At 41.7% G+C, this 25,082-nt stretch overlaps 1 protein-coding gene across 2 annotated transcripts in view; it reads right to left on the minus strand.

Moving 5' to 3' along the window:
* Nucleotides 1-25,082, minus strand: part of PCSK5 (proprotein convertase subtilisin/kexin type 5) — a 213,173-nt gene that overhangs the window by 118,005 nt on the left and 70,086 nt on the right. For both annotated transcript variants that reach the window (XM_033164114.1, XM_033164112.1), the window contains exons 6-7: nt 9,881-9,969; nt 2,314-2,486 (exon numbers count right to left, since the gene is read on the minus strand). In XM_033164114.1, coding sequence (XP_033020005.1) covers nt 2,314-2,486; nt 9,881-9,969 — 262 coding nt within the window. The remainder of the gene's footprint in view (nt 1-2,313; nt 2,487-9,880; nt 9,970-25,082) is intronic.

Raw genomic sequence — 25,082 nt, forward strand, 5'->3', positions numbered from 1 at the left:
TCGGAGATGATTCTGTTTGTATGTAGTTTTTTATCTTTGTTTTAAATAAGATTAAGGGGGGGTTGATCAATTGATGAGTATGGAAATGGAGATAAGTTTAAAATCTGAATTTACAGTGCAGTCCTGTGTAAGGGGTAAATGTGCCCAGAATTGCAGTCTACACAGCAAACCCACTTATACACATTTACCTGGGAGCTACTGAACTCAATTTGGCTTGCTTCTGAGTATTCATGTGTAATAGCTTGTCAATACTATATGAGTTTAATTTTTAATATACAAATAAATTATACAAAAAGAATATTTTTAGAAAACACTGCTCCTGCCTCCTTTTAAAATCCAAGTACTACAATCGGCAGAATTTAAAGGAAGATGAAGCCCACTTTATATTGCATGGTTTTCCAAACATACTGTACAGTGAAAAGGGAGTTGGATTAGTCAGTTTAAGCTAGAAGGAACAAAAAGAGAAGTGCTTACTTGGCCAGAAAAATGAACTGAAAAGATCTTTAAGAGACTTGCATTCCAAGACCATGCAGAGTTAGTTGTGCCTTAGCCCGTTGGTTTCAACAGGAATAGCAAAGGCCTCAATAAATATGTGTTGGGATATGTACTTTAGCATTATAGATTATGTTTGGCTGGGTGAGGTATGTGGAACTGGGAACCTCCAGATGTTGTTGGACTAAGTATTCCAACATCCCTGTATACTGGCAATGTTGGCTGTGGTTGACTGGAGTTAAGAGTCTTCCAACATCTTGAGGGCCAAAAGTTCCCACCACATTTCTTTTATATGATAAATGTGTTGAATGTAAAATTGTAAAATCCAATAATTATATATAGAGGGGGGTGGGAGAGGGAGAGAGGGAGTTCCCCACCACTGGCTTAAGTAATGAACTTCCACAGTAAAAATTCCAATTGCTGTAGAGTCATGAAGGAAAATGGTACCTACTGAATTTTTGCCTGAAATGCAGATTTCAAAAAGCATAGGATTGGTCCCCCCCCCAAAACACAGGATTCTCAAAATTTAAAAAACTTAACTAACTTGCTTTCTGCTCTTTTGAACAGAAGGTACAATGGTTTCAGATTGCTTGCAATCTCTGTGCCTTTAAAATATAAACATGTTGTTGAAATTCAGCAAGTTAATCACTTCCAATCATGGTTACTCCATTCATCTGAGTTTGCAAGTGTGTGAATAGAGAGCATTATTGTTTTGAAACACTACAATGAAAGGGAGCCCCCAGCCTTGCAGTTTTATCTGATTTTATCCATTTGTTTTTACTTCCATCCTTCATGCCCCACATGCAAGCCCTTTCAAGTACTACGCACATGAAGAGGTTGTCATAGAATTACAGAGGAGCAGGGCTGTGACCCTGGCATCAAGTATGCCCCTGCTCTGCCCCAGGGATAGCCACACATTGGCACATATGTCTATGGGAAGGGGGCCTATGTGTGAGTGACTGCTTGCGTGTAGCCTTCAACACTATCAGAAATTCTGATTACAGAGTCCCAGTCATGAGGAAGCTTTTATACAAGCAGCTGCTCGTGTAAAGCTTCCCTTCAAATGTCCATGCCAACGTTTGGATGTTCGGGACGCATGCCTAATGCTAGGACATGGGCAACCCTGCAGTCAGTCATGACCCCTTAACAAATACTATTTGTGAAGGTAGCTATGGAAGATTCTGAAAACTATGGTTAGAAATTAAAAGTTCCTCTAGAAATCTATGGAGACTGTAGCCCTTAGCAGGTAGGACAGAGAAGGCCACAGAGTGAGAGCCTGCTGTTTGGCTAGCATGCTACCATGCATGCTGGGTCTTTCAGAATTAAAGGAAATGTGCTGAGAGACACTCAGGCCTACAGTGTGGCTTGAACAAGAGGCACCAGGCCTTCTTTCCTCCAAGATGATTCTGCCAGAGGAACATGGAGGACCCAATCTCTGACAGGCAAGCTGCCAAATATTTTTAACTGTAGGAACTTCTCCCAACACTGGATTATTTTGAACAAGGTCACTCTCATTTCCTATGATGCCAAGCTGCCTGAGCATGCTCAGAGGCCTCTAGTTTCTGGAATGCTGACTATGTAATCAGTGTGCAATTCATTTGTACTTCATAATGTCTGGATTTCTCAGTAATTAGCTCAGGAAAATTATGGAACAGAACCAATGGATTCCTCCTACCCCTGGTTTCAGCAAAACCTGGTACCATAAAATGTACCACATTATCTATTTTTCATTATCCTCTTAAATATAAAAGTCTTACTATATTACTTTATTTTTCTTCTTTTCCAAATGCACAAATAGAGGATGTGTGTGTACAAACATACCGTTCTGACGCCATTCTCAAAGGCCTGGCGCGTTAAAGAAGCAGGTCCATCAACTGTCTTCCCATCATCATCAGGACCCCAGCTAGCACTGTAGATGTGTATGTGCTGGGGATTGAGGCTAAGTGATTTTGCTTCTACCATGTCTGTAACATCACCATCTAGCATCCGTACTCCTTGAAAAGAAAAATGGCAAATTGTATGACAATGGACATATTGAAGCACATTGGGGGGGGGGGGAATGGTTGGCGTTTTAAACTGACTCAAACATACTTTGGGCCAAAAAGCTTTGTTATTGTTCATATTTCATGTTCTGCTTGACAATGTGTTTTTTTATTTTATTAATAAACAAAATAAACCAAAGATAAACAGCATTTGAGCATTTTTATGCTCAAATGAAATCTTTGGATTACTTGTTTTCATAGGATCCAATCTATTTAATGTTTTTTAAATGACCATTTTCAAACAAAACAGATTTTTCTAAAAATAAAAAGGGCTTTTCCAGAAAGTAATGGTGTGTAAACAAATTATAATACATTTTTAATTGGCCGCAGTTCATGGTGAACCCGCCAATCATCCATCTGAAAGGAAGGATAAGTGGGCCCCTAAGTTCCTTTGAGCTGCTTGCTAAAGAGACTGTTCAAGGGGGGGGGAGCTGCTGTTTACCTGAGTCCTGGATCACTAGAATGCCTTCTGCTGAAATCTCCCTGCTGATATGGAAGGTGATCTCCTGTTGCTGGCAGGGTCTACAGCACCTCCCTCTAGGTAACTACTGTTACCTCCACCATTTCACCCCACTGCCATTCAAATCCCACCTGGAGAGCTAAACCAGGTAGTTAAGAGTGTGGAATTATTTCTCTGTGGCAGAACCTGGAAAAGCTCTCTTGGTAGTGATGTAAATGGCATATTCTGAATCTCAGCAGGGCTCACTCAGGCCTTGGCACAAAGACCATTGTTAGTGGTGAAAGAAGCAGGGATATTAGTAGCAGTGAGAAGTAGTCCCGTTGAGTTCCACCTCACGGTGTGAGGTTTGGTTCTGTAAGGACTCTCAGTGGTTGCTCCTGAGGAAACAGGCTGACTCCGAACTTCTACAAACTAAGTTGTTTATTGTGCAGATATTTACAGTGGAGTTACAGTAAAGATGTCCATCTCATTCCTCTGCAGAGTCCGGGAATGTCCGTTTCTGGTTTTTAGTCCAACATAAGAGGCGCGGGATCCTGAACCCCCGCCTCCCCCTTCCACGTCCTTCCTCCCTGCGAAATCGGGGCATGGGAAAAGGCCCCTGTTCCCCCGCTTCCTGCTTGGTGCTGAGGCTCTCTGATCCTGTCACAGCCCCTGCCCCGACTTCCTGCTTCCATCTCCCCCTCCCCACTGGAGGAGCGATCGCTTCCTCCTCCACTCGGGGAGGAGGATGACGAACTCCGAAGTGGAGAGGGTGGTTCCCTGTATCTCAAATGACCCGGGAACGCTACCTGCCTGGGCGAGGGGGGTTTCCTGACAGGTTCCCTCTTATGTAAATGCATCTTATGTATGTGTACATAGGGCTAGGCCCAGATTTTCTATTTCTCTCTCCTCTCATTTTCATTTCATATTGGTACTCTGCTTTTCCTTGCAAAACGAAGCCCAAATAACAACATACTAAAGCAAATGTGACAAATATCAAAATGTGAAAAAATCTATAACAATAAAAATTTACAAGATTATTTTTTTGGGGGGGAGGGGAGGTGCTCTCTGCAATGTCTCCCCATGACCTGCCTCACTGTCACAAAGGTGGTGCTGGTGTTTCCCCCTCTTCCTCCACCAAACAGGGCAGGCAGTGCCCCTGACACTGGTTGTTTGCAACTGCCACTCACCCTCCACATGGTAGGCAGATGGGTGATGATGACGGATGCTAGGAGCCACCACAGCAGCTGCCACCCAGAGGAAGGGAGAAAGCAAACCAAGAGCACTTAGCTACCATTGCTGCTCACTAGGATCGGAGTAGCTTCCTTACTGCACCACAATGACAACTCCTGACACCAGCCTTGTGTGTATGCAAGAGTGAGGATGTTTGTTCTGTTTGCTGTGTTTCCTTTCCTTTCATGTATCTGTGTCTATTGTTCACAGATCCTATCCATGTTTACTCAGAAGTAAGTCCTGCTATGTTCTATCCTAACTATGTCTACTCAGAAGTAAATTCAACTGAGCTCAATGGGACTTATTCCCAGTTATGTGGGGTTAGGATTGCAGCATTTGGGTCATAAAAGTGACCCAAACTGAGGGGTTTTTTATTGTGTAGTATAGCTGCTCTATTTTAAACTTGGAAATTCTGCTCCCAGTACTGTACTACAACCATAAGGGCATGATATTTTTTCAGTGCAATTAACATTTGTAAGAAATGCAAAGAACCGTTAACAGATCTTCAGGTTTTAATATTTAGCTTGATTCATTCTTGAAGCATAGATAGATATAAGGTGAATTCTACTGAGGCCCTTTTTTGAGTGATGTCACCTGATGAAGTGCGTTCACAAAGAAGTGGCCTATGGTGTGGTATGTGTGTTACATTGTGCTGTTATTATTGTACGCCACCCTGGGATATGTGTGGATTACCAGTTTAGAATAGTGTTAGACATATATATATATATATATATATATATATATATATATATATATATATATATATATATATATATATATATATATATACTATATGGGAAGGTTTTTTACCATATGGTTTCTTGACCTTATTTATTATTGCTACTATTATTTATTAAACTTCTTAGTCACTTGCTACACAAAAGGTTTCCAACCAATTAACCACATATTTAACCACCTATTTCTTCTTCCATTCCCCCCCCCCCCAAAAAAAAGGGATGTGGAGAAGAGGCTCAGTTACAGATTCACATCAGGAGAGGCATTCTACGTTGATTAAAAAACACGTGCTTCATTACACTCTGTGTAATGTCTTCACTCCATAGCAAAACTAGTCAGTAACCAAGGATAAAGTATCAGCAACCAATCAAGAACAGACCTCTCTGTATTGCTGCAATTTAGCATACACTTCAGAAATGGGCACCTTATCCACATTTATATAAACCCACAGAATTCCAGTTTCTTTATCTTTGAGGCATTTATTTATTTATTTACTGTACTAAATAAATAGATCCCTTGCCTTTTTATCTATAGAGGGGATGTAAGACTGCTCACAATACTTAAAATGCAATACAATAAATCACATAAGAGTAATCACAATATCAAAGGCGTAAGATAAAGCATCAGCGGAAGAATAGAAGTGCCAGACCACCCAGCCATTATCTGGGTCATATGCTTGCTTAAACAGACCTGACACCTAAAAAGCAGGCAGGGAAGGAGCCAGGGATGCCTCCTGGAGCAACACAGTCCAAAGGCTGTGTAGGTGTCATCAGGGGCGTTCTTAGCCCCTTGGCTGCCGGGGGCGGGAAGCCAAGAGGCACCCCTGGGGGCGGGGCATTGTGGTGCGTGCGTTTGTCATGACGCACGTGACGCCCCGCCCCCGCGGGTGCTGGGCGGCGGCTTCGGGACACTCCCGAAGCCTCCGCCCAGCGGCGGCACCCCTTCGTGCCGCGGCTGCTCGTGCCTGCGTGAGCAGCCGCTGCACGAAGAGCTGCTGGGAGGCGGATTTGGGAGTCTTTGCGGGCTGCAAATACTCCCGAATTCGCCGCCCGGGCTCCCTTGGCGGAGCGCAAGTCGGGGCAGGGAGAGGGACGGCCCCTCTCCATTCCCCGGCTCTGCAAGCCAGCCAGCAGCGGAGCTCGGCAAAGAGGCAAGGGGCGGGCCAGCCAGGAGGGGGTGGCACCCCACCTGGCTGGCCCGCCCCTTGCCTCCATGCCTAGCTGCGCCGCTGGAAGGGGGGGGCTATTTTCGGCGCTGCTGGGGCGGTGACACCCCTCCACGCTGGCCGCCCCTGCGGCTCCACCCCGGCAGTGCCAAAAATAGCCTAAAAAGAATTTTTAAAAAGTAAAAAACATTTTTAAAAAGCCCAGTGGGCGGGGGCACCCCCCGGTGTGTCACCCGCAGCAGGGGCTCTGCCCGGGGCCCCCGTACCCACCGCCCCTCCTCTGCGACGCCCCTGGGTGTCATTTCCAAAAAGGCTTTTTTCCTCTGGACTTCGGACAGTGATGGGACACAGAGCAAAACCCCACCCAAGGAACTTAGCAGGCAGGTGGAGGATGGCATTTGTCACTGGAGATATTGCACACTGCCGGGAGATTATTTACATAGAGAAGCAGACAGGGAGGCTTGGAGAACCATACAGGAATCCAATTCATTGCTTATATAAAACGTGCCTTCATTCAAAGAATGGCATCATATTTAGATCTAATATGAGCTGAGGACTCTCAATATTATTTTTTAAAATGTAGTTTCTATTATTCTGTCAGAGCAGAGAATCAACTTAAACCAGACAGCATACCATGTCTTGACAACCTGCAGTAAGCATAGCTATTTTCTCATTTAATAAGTATGTTTCTATTTATAAACCAAATTAGCATCTTTTAATTATAAAACATAACAGCTTTGTTCCCATCTTTGCTATGAATTAGCTTGAGTGTTTATTCAGTTCTTAACCCAAGCCTGGCTGTTATATTGAAAAAGCCCCCCCCCCTCCCCAATTGATTCGAAACAAAACTGCTCATTCTTTGTGAAATCACACTTGTCCAAATACTGATCTCACAGTGAAATTTACTTTATGAAGAAGAACAAACATTAATTCAGGTCGCAATCCCTTTACTTTTATCTTCAGGATGTAAATACCGGTAATCAGAGCAAGCAAGTTAATTGGGTGTAGAAGTTATGAATATAGGAAGCTGCCCTCTGCAGAGTCACACCATTGGTCTGGAGGTGGCAGGCCAAGGACCCAAGAAAAGTTCCTTCCAAGCATTCAGCCTAGAAAAGCTTTAAGTGGAGATGCAGGAACACGATGCTGGCAAATCATGTGCACTTTTGGTGAAGTAGCTGCTATTGTTTGCCTACAGTTTGACGTTATTTAACTGGATTGCCTGGCACAATCCTGTTGGTCTTTTCAGCACAAGGTGGAGACTTTTCTGTTCACTTGGGCCTTTTAAATAACACCTCTTATGTTAAATTTTAAATTGCGTTTCCAATTTTTAATTAATATGTTATAGTGTTATTGTACTGTACATTTCCTCTCTCTCCTTTGTGAGCTTCCTGGAGATCTCCAGTTATGGGCTGTTATATAAAAAGAGTAAATAAAATAACTGTAGCCTCTGGTAATATTTTATTAATTGCTACTTTTTAAGGTGCTAAAAGATTCTTTATTGAATATTTCAAATAGTTATACCCTGACGGACAATCTCCAACATACTGTTTCTTTTTCCAACAACAGACCATTCTTCAAAACATTCTGGGTTTCTGGTAACAGGAAAATCTTAATTGTCTATCAGCCAGTTAAGCTTGAAACTGTGAAATCTGGATCTGGCAACATCAAGCACAAGTTTGTTCACAGGTTTTAACAGATTACTGTTATTCATAAAATGGGTTGTATTCAACATTTGTCATACCATGAGCAGACCTACTGAAATTTATAGATTTGAGTAACTTAGGTCCATTAATTTCAATGGGTCTACTCAATGTAGAACTTAGCTAGATACAACAATGCTATTTTCTTCCTTCAGTATTAGCTGAAATACTAAGATTAAAGTTACAGGTGGGTAGCCGTGTTGGTCTGCCATAGTCGAAACAAAATAGAATTTTTTTTCCAGTAGCACCTTAGAGACCAACTGAGTTTGTTCTTGGTATGAGCTTTCGTATGCATGCACACTTCTTCTGAAGAAGTGTGCATGCACACGAAAGCTCATACCAAGAACAAACTCAGTTGGTCTCTAAGGTGCTACTGGAAAAAAAATTCTATTTTGTTAAGATTAAAGTGGCATTATTGAGCCGAATAATGAAAGGGAAAAAAAGACACCTGAAAATGTTGAAGTAAAGAATTTCACTTAAAAATTACTGAATTTAACCCAAGAACAGTAGGCTGGTACTATAAATTACAGAGGATGTGCAGCTACTACAAAAAAGAACAAGTCTGCATGTCCTGTTCTCCTGTAACATAAAAAACCCATGATGATGCGATTCCATGCTCCTGTTTCATTTTGTTGACTGTTGCTTATGGAACTGAGGAAGCATAGGGTGTGACATAACTTGCGACACAATGTTGTAGCCTTGGGAATTGTAGGGGGAGAAACAGGATCGCTATTTTTAATGGCAGCCAGGCCTGTCCCATAACACTGACTTTTAGGCCCACTTAAGCAACAGAAATTCTTGTAACTATCTGGATAGGCTATCTAAATTTGTTCACCATAACTCAGAAACTGTCTTCTAACTGAGATTCAGCCTAGCAAATAACAAATTATTTAAATCCCACTGTAACTTCAAAAACAGCAACAAAGCAACAATCTAGCTGTTAAAACATCTGGATGGACTAGGGCTATAAAAAACAACACAGGCAAACATTAATCCAGTTCTCATGTAATGCTAAGCCAAACCATTACTTAGCTATGTGTGGATGGTATGGCAGCAGCAATTTCAAAGGCGGAGTAGCTCCATCCTTCACTCAGGGAAACTGGACCTATGCTCATTCGTGCTAAGCCATAGATAGGTTGGTTTAGTATGTCTGGATTGAACCCATGTACTAGTGGAAACTGCCTCACTGGGCCATGTCAACAATCCATCCAGCCAAAGAACTCATTTCCAACAATAGTTGGTAGCATATAATGATATATTATAACAACATTATCATAGGTTTTGCATTTGAGATGTGCTTCTAGAAACAGTGCCCCTGACCAAGCGTAGCCCATCCCGTTTTGCCACCTGTGCCCCTACCACGGCCACCACGGCCACTGCACCCCACCTCTCATTGAACGCGGTGAGAGCCGGAGTGCTCGGTTTCTCTCTCCACCCCCTGCCTGGGGGGAGAGTGGAGTGGCAACATGGGGCAAAGGAATGCCTTAGCTCCTGCTGAACTTGGCAGGATCCAGGGCACTCCTCAAAGCATTGCCGCCTGGCTGCTCCATCTGGGGGCAGGGAAATGAGCAGCAACGCCACATGTCGGAACACATCCCTCATTGACAGTAGAAGCAGTGGAGCGGGCACAGTGCCACCTCTCGCACTTCTGCTGCCTGAGGTGGGTGCTGACCCTGCCTCATGGCCCCGGAGGATGCATTTCCCCCCATGCAAAATACACCTTGAACAAATCTCATGTCTAGCCAGGGGCGTCATGTCCCATTTCACCACTTGAGATGAAACAGGAAGTGCTGCCAGGCCACCACCCTCTCCACCACCTCCACTTACAGCATCGGCACTGATTTCAGGTGAGCCTTCTCACAAACCACTAAATCTCGCCCAAAATTGGTGGGGCAGGGGGGCGCCACCTTGAGGGCTTCCATTGCCTGAGGCAGCAGCCTTATCCCATCGATTGGCTGCACTGTGTCTCGCTTCAGAGTGTTTTCTCTCCCTTGTCTGGCTTATTTCTGAGCAAGCATGCTTATGATTCTGCTCCTAGGTTTTGACATTGATCACAGACAACAGTTACACTTACCTCCGATTCTGGCATTATATGCAATTCCAACTATACAGTGTGAGTTGTTTGCAGTAGCTGCTACTTCTCCAGCACAACGGGTTCCATGCCTATAGGAATAGACAGATATTTTAATATAAGTACTATTAACCACTGAGAGAGAGCTTGTCTGTATTTAATAGCTTTGATCGTGTTCATCTTCAGCTGCTGTGTGTAAGATGCCCCAGTCTGAAACATGCATTTTAAATATATATACACACCATCATGTATGTTTAGAATTCATTTAAACTTTTGCTCCAGGCACTGCTGCTTAGTCATAATCCTTATCTTTCCAGTGATGTCAAACCCAATAACCAATACTATGATTTTGCTTGTAATCAACATGTTTAGACAAGTGCAGCATGAACACAGCGTGTTATAAGAACATATTGAATTGATATCAAACTTTTAAAAGTATCACACATCTTCAGCAGGTGCTTTTAGGGCACTATCATTATAAATTTTAAAAATCACTTTAATATATAATAAATATGTCTATGAACACTTCCGTGCCACTTGGTCTTCCTTGCAGCTGCCTCCTTTTCAATCTGCTGGCTTCTTATGGGCAGGGAAGTACCACTGTGCAGATGGGAGTTCCAAACCTACAAAGTCACCCTTTCATTTCAACAGAGACTATGTAAAAGTACTTCTTCCTGTCTGCATCAAAGAGCACCTGTGGCCCTGAACAGGAATATGTATTTCGACAACTCTTCAAAATAACTACTGCTTAATTGTCAATCTCCCCTTCTTGGACAAGGTTCTTAAGTGAATGATCGAAGACCAGATCTAGGCGTACTTGGAGGAAACTGTTTCCTGGATCCACTGCAATTGAGGTTTAGGTCCAGTTTTGGCACAGAAACTGCTTTGGTCACCCTGTATCATAGCCTCTGTCAGGAGAGAGACAGGGGAAATATGTCCCTGTTCATTCTACTCGATCTCTCTCTGGCTTTCAATACCATCAGCCATGGTATCCTTCTGGAGCAGCTGCCCGAGTTAAGGATGGGTGGCACAGCTTTGCAGTGGTTCTGGTCCTACTTGGATGGCCATTTCCAGAGGCCAGTGCTTGGGGAGTCCTCTTCAGCCCCGTGAAGCCTTCAATATGAGTTTCCTTAGGGTTCAATTTTATCACATACAATGTTTAACATTTACATGAAACTGCTGAGTTGGGTTATCCAGAATTTTGGAGTACATTGTCAGCAATATGATGGCGCGCAGCTCTACTTTTCCTTTACTTTGGCAGGACATATTACACTGATCGTGGCTCAATGGCACTGGCTGCCAATTGGTTTCTGGGCGCAATTCAAAGTGCAGGTTTTGGCCTATAAAGCCTTAAACGGCTCAGGACTGCAATACCTCAAGGACTGCCTCTCTCCATATTAACCTACCCAAACCCTGCAATCATCAATGGAGGCCCTTCTTCATGTGCTTCCTCCACGAGAGGTCCTGAGAGTGGGAACACAAGAACAAGCCTTTTCTGTGGTGGCCCCCCATTTGTGGAAAGCTTTCCCCAGAGACACTCACCTGCACTTTCATTATGTGTCTTTAGGTGCCAGGTGAAAACGTTTCTCTAAAATGTGTCCTTTGTGCTGATTAACATTCTGTGGTCTTTTAAATTTGCCGGGGGGGGGGGTTGTTTGTTTTTGTTTTCCTATATATTTTGGCCACCTCATGAGAAGAGAAGACTCCCTGGAAAAGACCCTGATGTTGGGAAAGATGGAGGGCACAAGGAGAAGGGGACGACAGAGGACGAGATGGTTGGACAGTGTTCTCGAAGCTGCCAACATGAGTCTGACCAAACTGTGGGAGGCAGTGGAAGACAGGAGTGCCTGGCGTGCTCTGGTCCATGGGGTCACGAAGAGTCGGACACGACTAAACGACTGAACAACAAATGTATTTTGTGTTCTCATTTTGGATTTTTATGCTGTGAACTGCCCTGTGATCTTTGGATGAAGGGTGGTATACAAACGTAATTAATTAATGATAGACAGACAGACAGACAGACAGATAGATAGATAGATAGCAGACAATCAGATACCCAGCTGTCTAAGTGACCTTGGTGGTGGTGGTGGTGTTTGCTAACACTGGAGTTTTGGAAATCATGGTTTATTGTACCAACGAAACAACTTCATATCCTATTTTAAGCATTCAAACTCTGGAACGTGATATACTAAAGAGGCCCTTGTGTCTTTTTGACCTGGTATACAGTTTTCACATGTAGATCACATTCACACCATATATTTAAAGTGATATGATACCCCTTTAAACTGACATAGCTTCCCCCAAAGAATACTGGGAGCAGCAAATTGTTAAGGGGGCTGAGAGTTGTTAGACGATCTCTATTCCTCTCCCAGAGCTACAATTTTGAGAGTAGTTTATCAATCAGTCCCTCTGCAATGAATCGGTATAAGAAACAACAGAAACTTACTGGACTACAGTGATACTGCACCAAAACTTGTGAGAAGGAAGACATTTTGGCAAGCACAGAGAATATAAGAGCCCTTCATGTTTGTCACATCATAGAACTAATTATGTCTAATTAGTATTGTTTTAAAACATGAGCAACACATCCATGGATCTATAAAAACATAACACCCCCCCCCCCCCAATTTAACAAAATTGTAAAACTTTTAGTTAAATATTTTATGTATGAAAATGAATTGCATATAATCACTTTATATGTTTTTATAATTGAGATTTTGGTGCTTTCCAAAGTAATAAATATTATAGTTTTACAGGCATTTTAAAGCTTTTATTATGTTCAATTCTGAAATCCATGTTTATAAAATTTTCTGCTTGATCAATCTCTGTTGCTTGCAATTATCTTTATTTTTCAATGTTGCTTAATGCAAACAAACCCACTGAAGTATTCTGAAAATGAATACTAAAATGGGGGGGGGATTTTAGTAGCAGGAGAACAATTCTGAGAGGACGATAAATTGTCTCACGTGAGTAACATATTAGCATCATGTAACCAAGATATGTTACTACCCAACAGTACAAAGACTCACATTTCTAAGAGCATTAAAAAGCTAAGTATGAACTTATTTGTGCAATGTGTCCTTCAGGTTGCTCAGAGCAGCATCATAGCATTCTCAAATGATCTCTCAGCTATGAACAAAAGGAGAGCCCTGCCAGGGTTTATTTTGTCCACCATCCTGTTTCCTAATGCCAACCAGATGCCTGTGTTCCCTAGCCACTGGTATTCACAGGCATGCTGCTTCTGAATTTAGAGGTAATATCCAGTCATTGTCCCGTTTTAAAGTTATCTAAGGGAATGGCCATCACATCTCTCATAGCAATGAATTCCATAAACAATGTGCTATAGATTGGCTAGGTACAGGTCAGGGCCGGACCTACATAGTTTTACAGGCAGAATGCCATAAGGCGTTTTAAAGCCATTTTCTTGATATGTTCTTAGCACCAATACTTTTTCAATAGTTATCTCAGAAATATATTGTTTAAAGAACTACTGATGCTATTTTTGTTCTCTGAACTCTACACATTACAACTTTTTCCTTCATAGGTTAGTTTAAGGTTACCAGATTTTTTCCGATGAATCCAGGGACACTTTTCAACTTCAATGGGTTTTGTATGGGGACTGATCTGTAAATCTGGGGACTGTCCCCGGGAAACGGGGACGTCTGGTAACCTTAGGTTGGTTCTCACTATGCACTGATGGAAAAAGCATCCCAAACTCTTCAGCTACTTTGGTCTGTTTGTGTCAGAATGTAGGCTGATGCAACAGATCAGCAGTTATTCTGAGATGAAGACGCTCAGGACTTGGGAAATCTCATAGAATAACTAGGTGACATATTCATGTATTATGCATAATAACTACCTCACTTGTTTCAGAACGTATTGCCAGGTTGCTCTCAAAATGTTTAATTAAAAAGAAACCTGATCCATTTTGAGGTTGTGTAAGATTTTAGTGGAGGTAGAAAGTCAAGGTGTGATTTTTGCTGTCTCAACTACCTGACCTTAACATTCATCCTTTCATTATACACAGTTAGCTTGTTTATAGAGCACACTTCTACCAGATTTTTAAATATAAAAACCATCTAATCCAATATAGAATTTAATAAGCAGAACTGCTTTTCAGTCCCACATATTTGCTGACCATTCTTCACTCTTTTAAGATAATCTTTTATTCCCACCAGATGTAAAGGAGAGCCAAACTAGACGTGACCTTAACTGTGCAGTTCTGCCCTCAACGCAGGTTCCCCCCCCCCTCCTGAACTGCCAACATGATGAGAGGAGGTTGATGAAGACTAGGAGCTTATTGTGTGGGAACAGGGGAGCCTTAAGCCTTTGCTATGGTGCCAAACTTGATTTGGCTGCCTTTGAAAGCAAAACAATTTCTCCCAAAATATAGAAGCTGAAACATGTGTGCATTTGCAGCAGTTTGGGGAGAGGCAGGTGGGGACTGGAGCTACCTGTAAATTCACTACCTTCCTGCAGCTGCCAGGCACCCAATCCTCCAGGAGCAACACCACAAGATGGTGCCATGCTACTCTGAACAGGGATTCCAGGGGAGCTTCCCTGCCTCCGCCAAGAGAATGACAGCCACCAGCTGGACGGCATTGGGAAAAGCTTCGGTAGTATTTTGCCCTAGTTCCCCACCATCACCAACCATGAAATATGATCGGAAAAGGGGTTCAGACCTTTCTGTGCCCACAAATCCAAAGCGATTTTTAAAACAGAAATAACAAATCAATCAATAAATAAACAAGCCTTAATTAATAATAATAAAGGCCATGAAGGTGAAAGACTGACATTAAAGGGGGGGGGGAACATTCTTATTAATCTGACCAACCACTTGAGTGATTTTGTAGGCAATATGATAAAGATTAACAGCAACAATTCAGTAAGAAATGTCAAACCCCTTATGAAGTTCTATCAGTCTAACTGTTGATTTACTTATTTTAGGAGTTTTTACAGCAATGAAGGCATTCACAAATAATACTTCTAATTTATAAGTTTTTTATTCCCGTTCCCTGGTATATGCTGTGGAAATGAATTTGCATACAAAAGAATTCTGGCAAAAAGCGAGTCACAAATATTCGTGTTATTAGCTGTCTTCCCCAAGTACGTCAGCAGTGTTTGTGCAGCTGTCTTGGAAAAAATTCAAGGGATTATATGTTATTTTCTTCTGCCCTCTCTGTTCACCACTGCATCCACCTGCTGCCTTGGCTGATAACTTCCTTAGAAGCAGTAATGGCACACACGGCATTACGGAACACAGCCTTGTTCACTTTTTATGAAAAGGGCGCTACCATGGTTGACAATAAACATATATTCAGCACCTGATGGAGGACAAACATCTGGCAGGGATGCCAACAGATAAAAGATTTTTAGTTAACAATTTAAAATAAAATAATATAAGTACAGGAATGATCAATTAAGGTCTCTGCATCAAGAATGTTGGGAGAAGGGCAAGGGAGGGTCAATTAATTTAATTTCCACAAGACAGATGGAGTTTGTAACTAATAATAATAATACTTATTATTATTATTATTATTATTATTATTATTATTATTATTATTATTATTATTTGGGAAATGATTAATTATTTTGATGATTAATTAAAGTAGCCACTTCAGAAATAAAGTTTTGGAGGAAAGGGAAAACAAACAGCATCTTTCACCCACTGTATGGATGAAATGTTCTTGAAATATTAATTTATAAAAGTGCAGACTGTGAATTATTAGTACTCTTTTGACTTCTATTTATATAGCACTATCACTGTACATTGCCATGTACACTAACAAAGTAAGAATTCTATGCTGAAGGGCATATACCGGTAATCTAAAACTACAAATATATCTGTAATGATAGACTGGGCGAAGGATGTGGGGTACAATATTATGTTAAAAGATTGGGAGAAATTGTGGAAAAAAGGAATTACCATAAGTTTACTGTGTGCACTGTTTTGAGAGAAAATATAATGAAGACGATGTATAGATGGTATTTGACACCTGTAAAACTTGCAAAAATGTATCGTACATATGATAAGAAATGTTGGAAGTGTAAAGAAAAAGAAGGGACCTTTTACCACATGTGGTGGACTTCCCCCAGGATAAAGGACTTCTGGGAAAAGATTTATAATGAGATGAAAAAAGTGCTGAAAGACACTTTTATTAAAAAACCAGAAGCCTTTCTATGGGAATAGTAGGAGAAGAAATACCCAAAATAGACTTAACATTCTTTTCATATGCCACAACTGCTGCGAGACTACTTGCTAAAAATTGGAAGAGTCAGGAAATACCAACAATAGACGAATGGCAAATTAAGAGGATGGACTTTATGGAACTTGCCGAGCTGACGGAAAGACTCCACGACCAGGGAGAAGAGACGGCTGAGGAAGATTGGAAGAAATGTAAAATTTATTTCAATAAATATTATAATATTTAGCATTGCCTTAGGAAGTAGCTATAGGTTTTTGTTATATATTTTTGAAATAGGTTAATTATATGTTTTAGAAGTATAATGGTTGAGAGATTAGTTTATAGAAACTGCTAGAGATTATTAAGGAAATGAAATTCAGATGGGGGGCTGAGGGAAGTCAACCAATAATGTGATTTAAGTTATGGAAGAAGAACCTATTGTTCTTTTTCTTTTATTTCTTTTTTATCTTCTGTATAAAGTGCAGTATGATGTTATCCTTTTTATAATCTTACAAAACTAATAAAATATCAAAAATAAAAAATAAAACTACAAATATAAATAGTACAGTAAAAATTAATAGTTTTAAATGGACACTTCACAAGCCATTACATCAGGAATAGTAAAACAGCCACCCCAACTGGAATAGATGATAGATAGATAGATAGATAGATAGATAGATAGATAGGAGCTGTTGTCTGGAAGCTTCCTAAGATTCAAGGAGTTGATTACCAGTATTTACAGTGTTAAAGCAAAAGGAATTCCTGTGCATTTGTGGAACAGCGGCAACAACAGAAAGTCCTCTATAGTGTTTGTGCTTTCGGACACCTTTATATCAATATAGAAAAATACAGTTTTGATGGATTTTGAATGAGTAACTAGAAATGTAAATGTAAATCCTCTTACAAAAGTCCCTCAGATGACCCTAAGTCTTTAAGGAGAATTTGAGACAAAGAAAGCAAAACATATTTCTGTGAATGGCAGTATATGAACTATGGGAAGAAAATGGGAAAGGGTGGCATCACGGTTCAGATAGCAGACAATAACGATATAGGTTTCTGTTTGTTTTTAACATTGGTATATAAGTAGTACACACAAAAAAGGTGGTAGCCACAATTCACTTTGAAAATTTGTCATTTAAACAGCATGTTCCTAACCCTCAGGATTGCAGAGAAAAACATGTCATGTCCGGGCAATTTTTGCTGGAACTATACAAAAGGAAAAGGAAAGGAGAAAGATAACACAACATTGAGAATTCTAGTGCTCGGTTGTTGGAACATCTTCCTTGAAGTACAGCTATTTTCACCTCCCTCCACTGCTGCCAGAACATCCCACTGCCTTAAAAGACATGTATCCCTTTATCATTGTATTCTTTTCCAGATATTCCCCAACAAAATCCTCCTAACAAATTCAGGTCACAAAGCCAGAAACACCCAACTGTGCAATTCCGCACATTTTGTGAGGCATGCAAATTAAACACTTTGAGTATTGCAAAACTTCTACGCTTTAATATATTCCCATTGCAGAATTTGTGTTTTGTGATTGCACAATTCACAATGTTTTACTACAGAATTCTAGGCTGGATCTAAACTGATCTACAAAAGCGCTAAGATTATTATTTTTTTTTACATAGCTCTCAATGCAATTTCAAAATCGAAAATTCTTTCTAGTAGCACCTTAGAGACCAACTGAGCCGCATGCAATTTCACATTGACTTCTGTACAGTGCCCCCTGGTGTCACATTTTTATAACGCATTTATAACATCATCACTCACTAGTATAGATTAGTCCCTTGCGGCCCTGGTAATTGACTCAGTATTTAGTGAACATATTCTACAGCAAACCACAGTAGATTGTTGTTGTTTTTAAAGAGATAAAATAGCAAAATCTTAAGGGAATTCATTCCGTGTCTTTGTTCTAAATATTATGCTCTAGTGTAGATTCTGCTATTTTGTACCAGGCTATAATATTAGACATCTGGAAAGGGAGATTTGTTTTCCTTTTAATTTCCCAGGAGAGCAATAAAAGGAGGATAAAAGGTGTGTGTGTGTGTTTGGGTAAAGGTGGAAGTTAAGTGTTAGAGAGAGAGAGATAGCACACACCCTTGGAGTTATGTTGACAGAAAATCATTTAAACGATGACTTTTGTCAACTACACGTGATCCTTTTCAATTTATCTTACTGGTAGGATTACTGCAGACAGGTTTTGAGCAAGTTCACACTGGAATATTTTGCAGCAAGAAAAAACCAAAACTAAGGGCCAAACTGGCTTCCGGCGGCGACGCCATTGCGGAGCGGTCGTGGGTTGCCTCGGCTGCGAGGCGACCCAGTCCGTCCCGGGGGTTGGAGCCCCGCTACCGCAAAGCGGGGCTCCGATGGGGTGCGGGAAGAGCGTCCCGCACCCTGGGCTCCCCGGCTATGCCCACTGTGGCTCCGAACCCTTCCCTCACTCCCCCTGTAAAGGGGGAGTGGGGGTGAAGGGAAAACGGAGCCGGGCTTCAGGGGACATGCCCCAACCGGGACGCGGAGCGGCGGTTGCCCCCGCGATGAGCGTCAATGTTCTACCTGTCAAATCTGGAGTCTAAGAATCCCGGTGGTCGTGAGTATTGGATTAGACTTGCTTTTGCGCTTTTTTGACGACCTGGGTGATATTTGGAAAGGGAGCCTGCCTCTCTCCCTTCGGGGGATAGAAAATAACCAGCTTAAGAGACTGCTGTTACAGCGATGGTTACAAAGTATTTAAAGTTTGACAAGTGAGATTTTCTGGATTTCCCTTTGGGGAACAAATTGGTGGACAATATCTCTTTTTAAAATTTGTGGTTCTTGCGCCCTGGATTCAGGGAAAATGGCCGTGAAGGACTGTGACTGAATGGAAAGTTACTGGTATTAAGATGGAGAAGTCTGAAAATCGAAACTGTAATTTGACACCTATGCCCGCTTCTGCCATGCTTGGCTTTGTTTTTGACTTAGCTACGAACTGTGAAATGAGTGATGAAGAAAGGATTATTTTATTGAGACTGGAACTGCTTAACCGAAAATTGGAAATATTGAATTGTCATATGTCAGAAAAGCTATATCCCACAGAGGAGACTTCACAGGAAATGGCTGCATTGGAAGAGAACCTTGGCACGGAACTGAAGGGGTTGATTGAACAACAGGATGGAATGATATGGCGACTCCGGTGAAATGGATCGTCCTTTGGGGGTGGCAGACCCAGGACGGAGAAAATTGTTATATCTAACTCTCGAGGTGAGAGCTCGGGAGCGAAGGTGAAAATTTTATGCTTATGTTTACAAATAAAAGAAGAATGTGACGATGAACTGGAGAGGCCGGAAGAAAAGGTGCATACCCGGATGTTCTGTGCAAGGATTGTTGTGGACCTAGTCTGGATCTGTGGACTTGTAAAGAAAAAGGACAATTCGAGGAGCGGCTCTGGAGCAAGACAACCAAAGAAAATGGACAGAAGGGGGATTGGGTGAGCTGTTTAAGGGTAAAAAGGAAAAAGGGATTTATTATGGTAACCTGAAACCGGTGTGTCAAGATTTTAAGTTTTAGATAAAGAAAAGAGATATTTAAATTTTTGTTATTAACAGCAGTTATAGTGAATGAAGATTTTTGTTATGACTTATACTGAAAATAATGGGTTAAGAATTAGAATCTTGTGTGGAATTAATACGAAGTTATAATATGACTTGATCTATGTTAAGATAAGAATGGGAAAATATTGTTTATTATAAAACAAGATTTGTTAAGAAGAGTGTTTTAGATTTTAATCTTTACATTTTTGATTTTTTAAGATTATGATGGTACATGATGTTATTAAAGTAATATTTAGGATTAGAACCGAAGGTGAAAAGGCAGGGGAAGTCTGTATTAAGATTCAACCAAGGAATTATTTTTTTTTACAGTATAAGAAGAAGAATTATTGGCGTTTGTGTATTTGTTTATTTTTAGTTGGGTGTTGGGTCAATGTGGGTGTTATGTTTGTTGTAAAACCAATAAATTTTCATTAAAAAAAAAAAACTAAGGGCCAAACTAGATACTATATCTCCCCCTTTTTTATTAAGGAAAAATCATCTTTTGGGGAGGCTGCATTCTTTTCACTGTCTTTTTCGAGACTAAAGCAGTACTGCTTAACTATTTTCCCCTGGGCCAATTCCCCTTTCACTGCCCACCTAAAGCTGCTTTCCTCCCCAGAGAAGCGGAACTATATGGCTCTGCAGAGGAAAAAGCAGCTTGGCTGGCAGATTTGTATGGGGGAAATGGCAGAAGAGGAAATGATTGCAGTCGCTCCCCTCCCCCTCCGGTGCTCCACTCATGATTGCAGCCTGCATCTGTTGTTTTTCCTTAAGAAAAAATGTGGAGAGAAAGTTTCACAAAGGTGCATGTGAAATGAAGTTTGGTCTTGAGAGATGAGCTCCAATGGTTCAGATTGATTGGTTGTGTGTTTGAGGATTTCCATTCTTCTTCAGAGGACATGATAGATTTTTACAAGTATGAATCAACTAAACAAAAACATGTTATTCTCTAACATATCAGTAGGATGTCCACTTGGGCATTACTATGTATTAGATTGTTCTAGAAATTGTTCCTCTCTTTGCCTTTCTGCATTCGGGTGGGTGCCCCTTACCAACATAAGTAACTCTAGCAGCAGCTTCTGCATTTTCAGAGGAACTCCTAGAAATCAAGAAGGATGTGTCTGTGTGTGATTGAAATGAAAATAATAATTTAAAATACTCCCAAACTGTCTGACAGGAACCTGTGAGATTACAGAATATTATCAGCCATTTAGCTCCTTCCATTCCTTGCCATCTGCATGAAATTAGGCCAAAGGCTGCAGGCTAAATACTGTAAATACTGATGTTTCTGCCCCCCCCCCCAATTCTGCAAATGAATGAAAAGTTGTTTTCTTTGAGGCCAGGGGCTATTAATCCCATTACTTAAAGCTAAACGAATGGAGCAACCCTATGTGTGTGAGAGAACCCCACAGCAGAGCTATGGCTCACTGTTACTAGGACAGTGGGTGGCAGTGAACTTTTAAAGCCCTTCTTTTGCTTTCATTAAACCTCTATTTTATTTTGATTTCCAGCCCCACAGCCAACAGGAAGGAATTAATTGTGCCAGGAGTGGTACAGCTGAGGGCTCCTCTGGGGAATTTGTCAGGGGAATGAAGCAGTTTAAGGCTCTGCAAATCTTCAGCCATCCCCAACATACCCCAATTTGAGCCCCACATTCCTGGAACATCGCTGGCCTCCAGACTGTCATATTTGTGATTCAATCACATAGCAGAACTTTAGGTTTGCAAAACTAAATTGGATTAAAGCACTCAGTCGTCCTAATGCGACAAATTTACTCTTTTTATAAACAAAACAAAGGGACTGGGGAAGTGCTGGGAGAATGCTGGGGAAATGGATTGGAAGGTGTGAGATAAATGAATGATGAACAAATGCTCAGTAGACTAGACATGCCACTACCAACAGCCCCGAGAAGATGGCCTTTGGTCAGTTCTTCATACCAAGGCCCAAGTAGTCTAAGACCAAGGCAAGGCAAGGGTGCTGATGCTTAAACTGTAGGAAAACAAGCAATGGAAGTAGAAGGGCCCAAGATGGACTATTGGGAACTGCAATACAGTGAAACCTCGACTTACAAAGTTAATCCGTACATCGAAAAAAGCGCATTAAAATCTTTGTAAGTCGAGGTATCGTGCCACTGCTTTCACTTCGGAAGTCGAAAATTTCGGAAGCGGCGGCCATTTTTCCGCTTCCGGAGGTCATTCGGAAGTCGAGTCGCTCGTAAATCGAGGTACCACTGTATCAGGAAAAGTCCAGCAGAGACTGAGCAGCTTTATGCTAGTACAACCAAATTTCCCTTCCTGGTCATCAGTTGAGCTACAAGGTGCTGTAGTTGCCTACTCAACCTGAGTAACTCCTCCTTCTGACTATATATTTTATTCTTGAAGTCTCCTTGCAGACACACAAGAACTTATCCACTGGTGTTGAACATCCTAATGGGTCCACCTTCATCAGAACTCCATGGAGCAAGTGGCAGAGTCTGATCTGTGGTGTGGTGTGGTGTAGGGCTTTGTGGGCTGAGCCATGATGGGTCCCCAGTCTCTTTCTCAGACAGAGTATATCCCCAATGTCAGGTCAGACTCCTGACAAAAACTAATTGAAGTGAACTCTGAATGTTAAATATATCTTCTGTCACATATGTTCACCTTTCACTTCTTGGGAGAAAATATTGATTGCTTGGATTCATTGTTTGTTTCTCTTGACCAACAAAATTAACTGAAGTTGCTCATGCTTTGTACAGAGTATTCCTCCTAAAGATTTCCATTCTACGTACAGAAATTATGTCAATCAATCATTTTCCTAAGCAACAACATTATATTAAGAACAGAAATCAGACAACTAAATGTTTTATAATAATCCAATTCTGCATAGATGTCTAAGTGGAAGGTCTAAATAAAACTGCAAGGGGTAATTAGTTAAGCGTGATGTAAAAATTTCCCTGGAACCTAGCCTGGATGCTAATTTCGACACTTACTAACATTGCAGGGATATGGTTACATTAATGATAAGAAAGGCTAGTCTTACAGTCTATCCAACAGATTAAATATCCAGCTTCCTAGTGCTCTGGTAACTCCGGAGTTAGCTGCTTTGTTGTTAAAATGTCAATCTTAAATATATGTGATTTTTGGTGAGATGAGAGATCCAGACATTGCCTAGCAAAATCCTGTTTAATGGCATATACAATTCGTAAATCAGTTAAAATAAAGTACTTTGATTCAAGATTGTTTAAATCATTGTTTCACTTATTTCAATTCTCCCCGTGCTATTTAGTTATAAGCAACTAAAAAAGGTAGCATCCTTTGTTCTGTACTAGTGTAGACTAACCTTCTTTCTTAGATTCAGCACTAACAACATAATCCCATGCATATGCCTACCTAGAAGTAAGTCTCATTGAGTTCAGTGGGGCTTGTACATATCTAAGTGGGTATAGTATTGCACTTTTAATTTCATAAAGTAACACTATAATTATGACTGCAAATGTGAACATAAATGTTAACCAATGAAAAAACAGGTGATTTAAACAAGGTATGCTTTAAACATACATTTTAATATAATCTTGGCCTCAGTGTAAGTGCTTTTCTGAGACATTAGGGAAAGAACTGAATAACTGTATTTCACATCATATTTTAATCCAATATATACCGTATATCGCGGCGTATAAGACGACTTTTTAAGCCCGAAAAATCTTCTCTGAAGTCGGGGGTCGTCTTGTACGCCGGCAACATCATGACCCGGAGTTCCGCCCCGCCACTGGCTGCATGGAGCCTCTCCCCGGCGCTTCAGCCGCCATGGAGCCCGGGCTGGGCGTGGGCGGCAAGCGCGGAGGCTTCCTGTGCGGCGACGGGGAGCTTCTCCCCGCTGCCCCAGGCGTCGCTGCCGACGCCTCAGCAGCCGTGGAGGCCGTCCTGCGCTTCAGCAGGAAGCGCGGAGGCCTCCTTTGGGGCGACGGGGAGCTTCTCCCCGCTGCCCCAGGCGTCGCTACCGACGCCTCAGCAGCCGTGGAGGCCGTCCTGCGCTTCAGCAGGAAGCGCGGAGGCCTCCTTTGGGGCGACGGGGAGCTTCTCCCCGCTGCCCCAGGCGTCGCTACCGACGCCTCAGCAGCCGGGGAGGCCGTCCTGCGCTTCAGCAGGAAGCGCGGAGGCCTCCTTTGCGGCGACGGGGAGCTTCTCCCCGCTGCCCCAGGCGTCGCTGCCGCCGCCTCAGCAGCCATGGGGGCCGCTGTGCGCTTGGGCGGCAAGCGCGGAAATCTCCTGTGTGGCGCGGGGGACGCTCTCCCCGCCGCTGCCGCCGCCTCAGCAGCCATGGATCCCGGGCTGGGTGAGTATACCCCAAACTCTGTTTTTTCACATTAAAAGTTGGGGGGTCGTCTTATACGCCGAGTCGCCTTATACGCTGCGATATACGGTACTAGTCTACTATTTAATTTTTATGAACTGTATAATATGCCCTTAACAGCTACCCTTTAGTGTCTCTATCTTGCACAACTTTTTTGTTTTATTTTTTCATTTTTATTCTGTATACTTTTTAAAAAGATGCTATTTTATGTGCTAAAAACATGTACGGCAGAATTGACATGGGGGGGGGGAATTTCCAAAAGGTGGTGCTTTGTCCTAGATCTTGGGCAAGTCAATCGAAAATTTTGGGGGTGATCTGGTTTTTACTTTTTGAAATATGGCAACCCTAAAACATGGTGTTTTGATCTTGTATATTTTCTTCAAAAATTAAGTAAAAAGTTATTCACAAAAAACCCTGTATCTCACACCATTAAATGTAATCTTTAATCATTTATTTTTTTCTGTCTCACAGTAATGAAAGTAGTCTAAAAGTTAATATGTCCTCGCCTTATTGCCCAGCTATTAAATTTCATCCTCACTTATAAAAAATTGGAACACTGCTTAACCAGCTAAAGCTCTAGTTGACTGATGTATTAATTAAACTGATGAAGGAGTAGGCCACATCAAGCACAATGAAACCTACCTCTGAGTAAACATACAGAGGATTGCACTGAACAGCTTTCAGCCCAAATTATAACATGATTTCTGTTTCTGACATCTTTAAAACCCCCTTGAGGAATTGAAGTCTTTTCACCTCTTGTAACCTCATGCTGCAGAGTCATAGAGATCCTGGCTTTCTGAATGACTGAAAATGAGATCTAGCTATGAGCTGACATGAGTTCAACAAGTCTATAAAATCAGGTATGCTAAAGCTTTATGGCCTCCAATTAGATTTTATATGAATCATTCGCAAAACAAAGATCCATATTCCACTGAAAATATGCATGGTTGTATGGGTTTATGCTTGATTCTGAGAGTGCTTCCTGATTGTTGACTCTGTGCAGGGACAGCCTTTTTGGACCAGAGGGCACATTTCCAGTTTTGAGAAAGTGCTGTGGCCACCTGTCACAAAATATCTGCCATGGGGGTGTGGCATAACACAAAATGGCTGCCATTG

Source organism: Lacerta agilis, chromosome 11 (assembly GCF_009819535.1).
Source record: "Lacerta agilis isolate rLacAgi1 chromosome 11, rLacAgi1.pri, whole genome shotgun sequence".
NCBI classification, from domain to species: Eukaryota; Metazoa; Chordata; class Lepidosauria; order Squamata; family Lacertidae; genus Lacerta; species Lacerta agilis.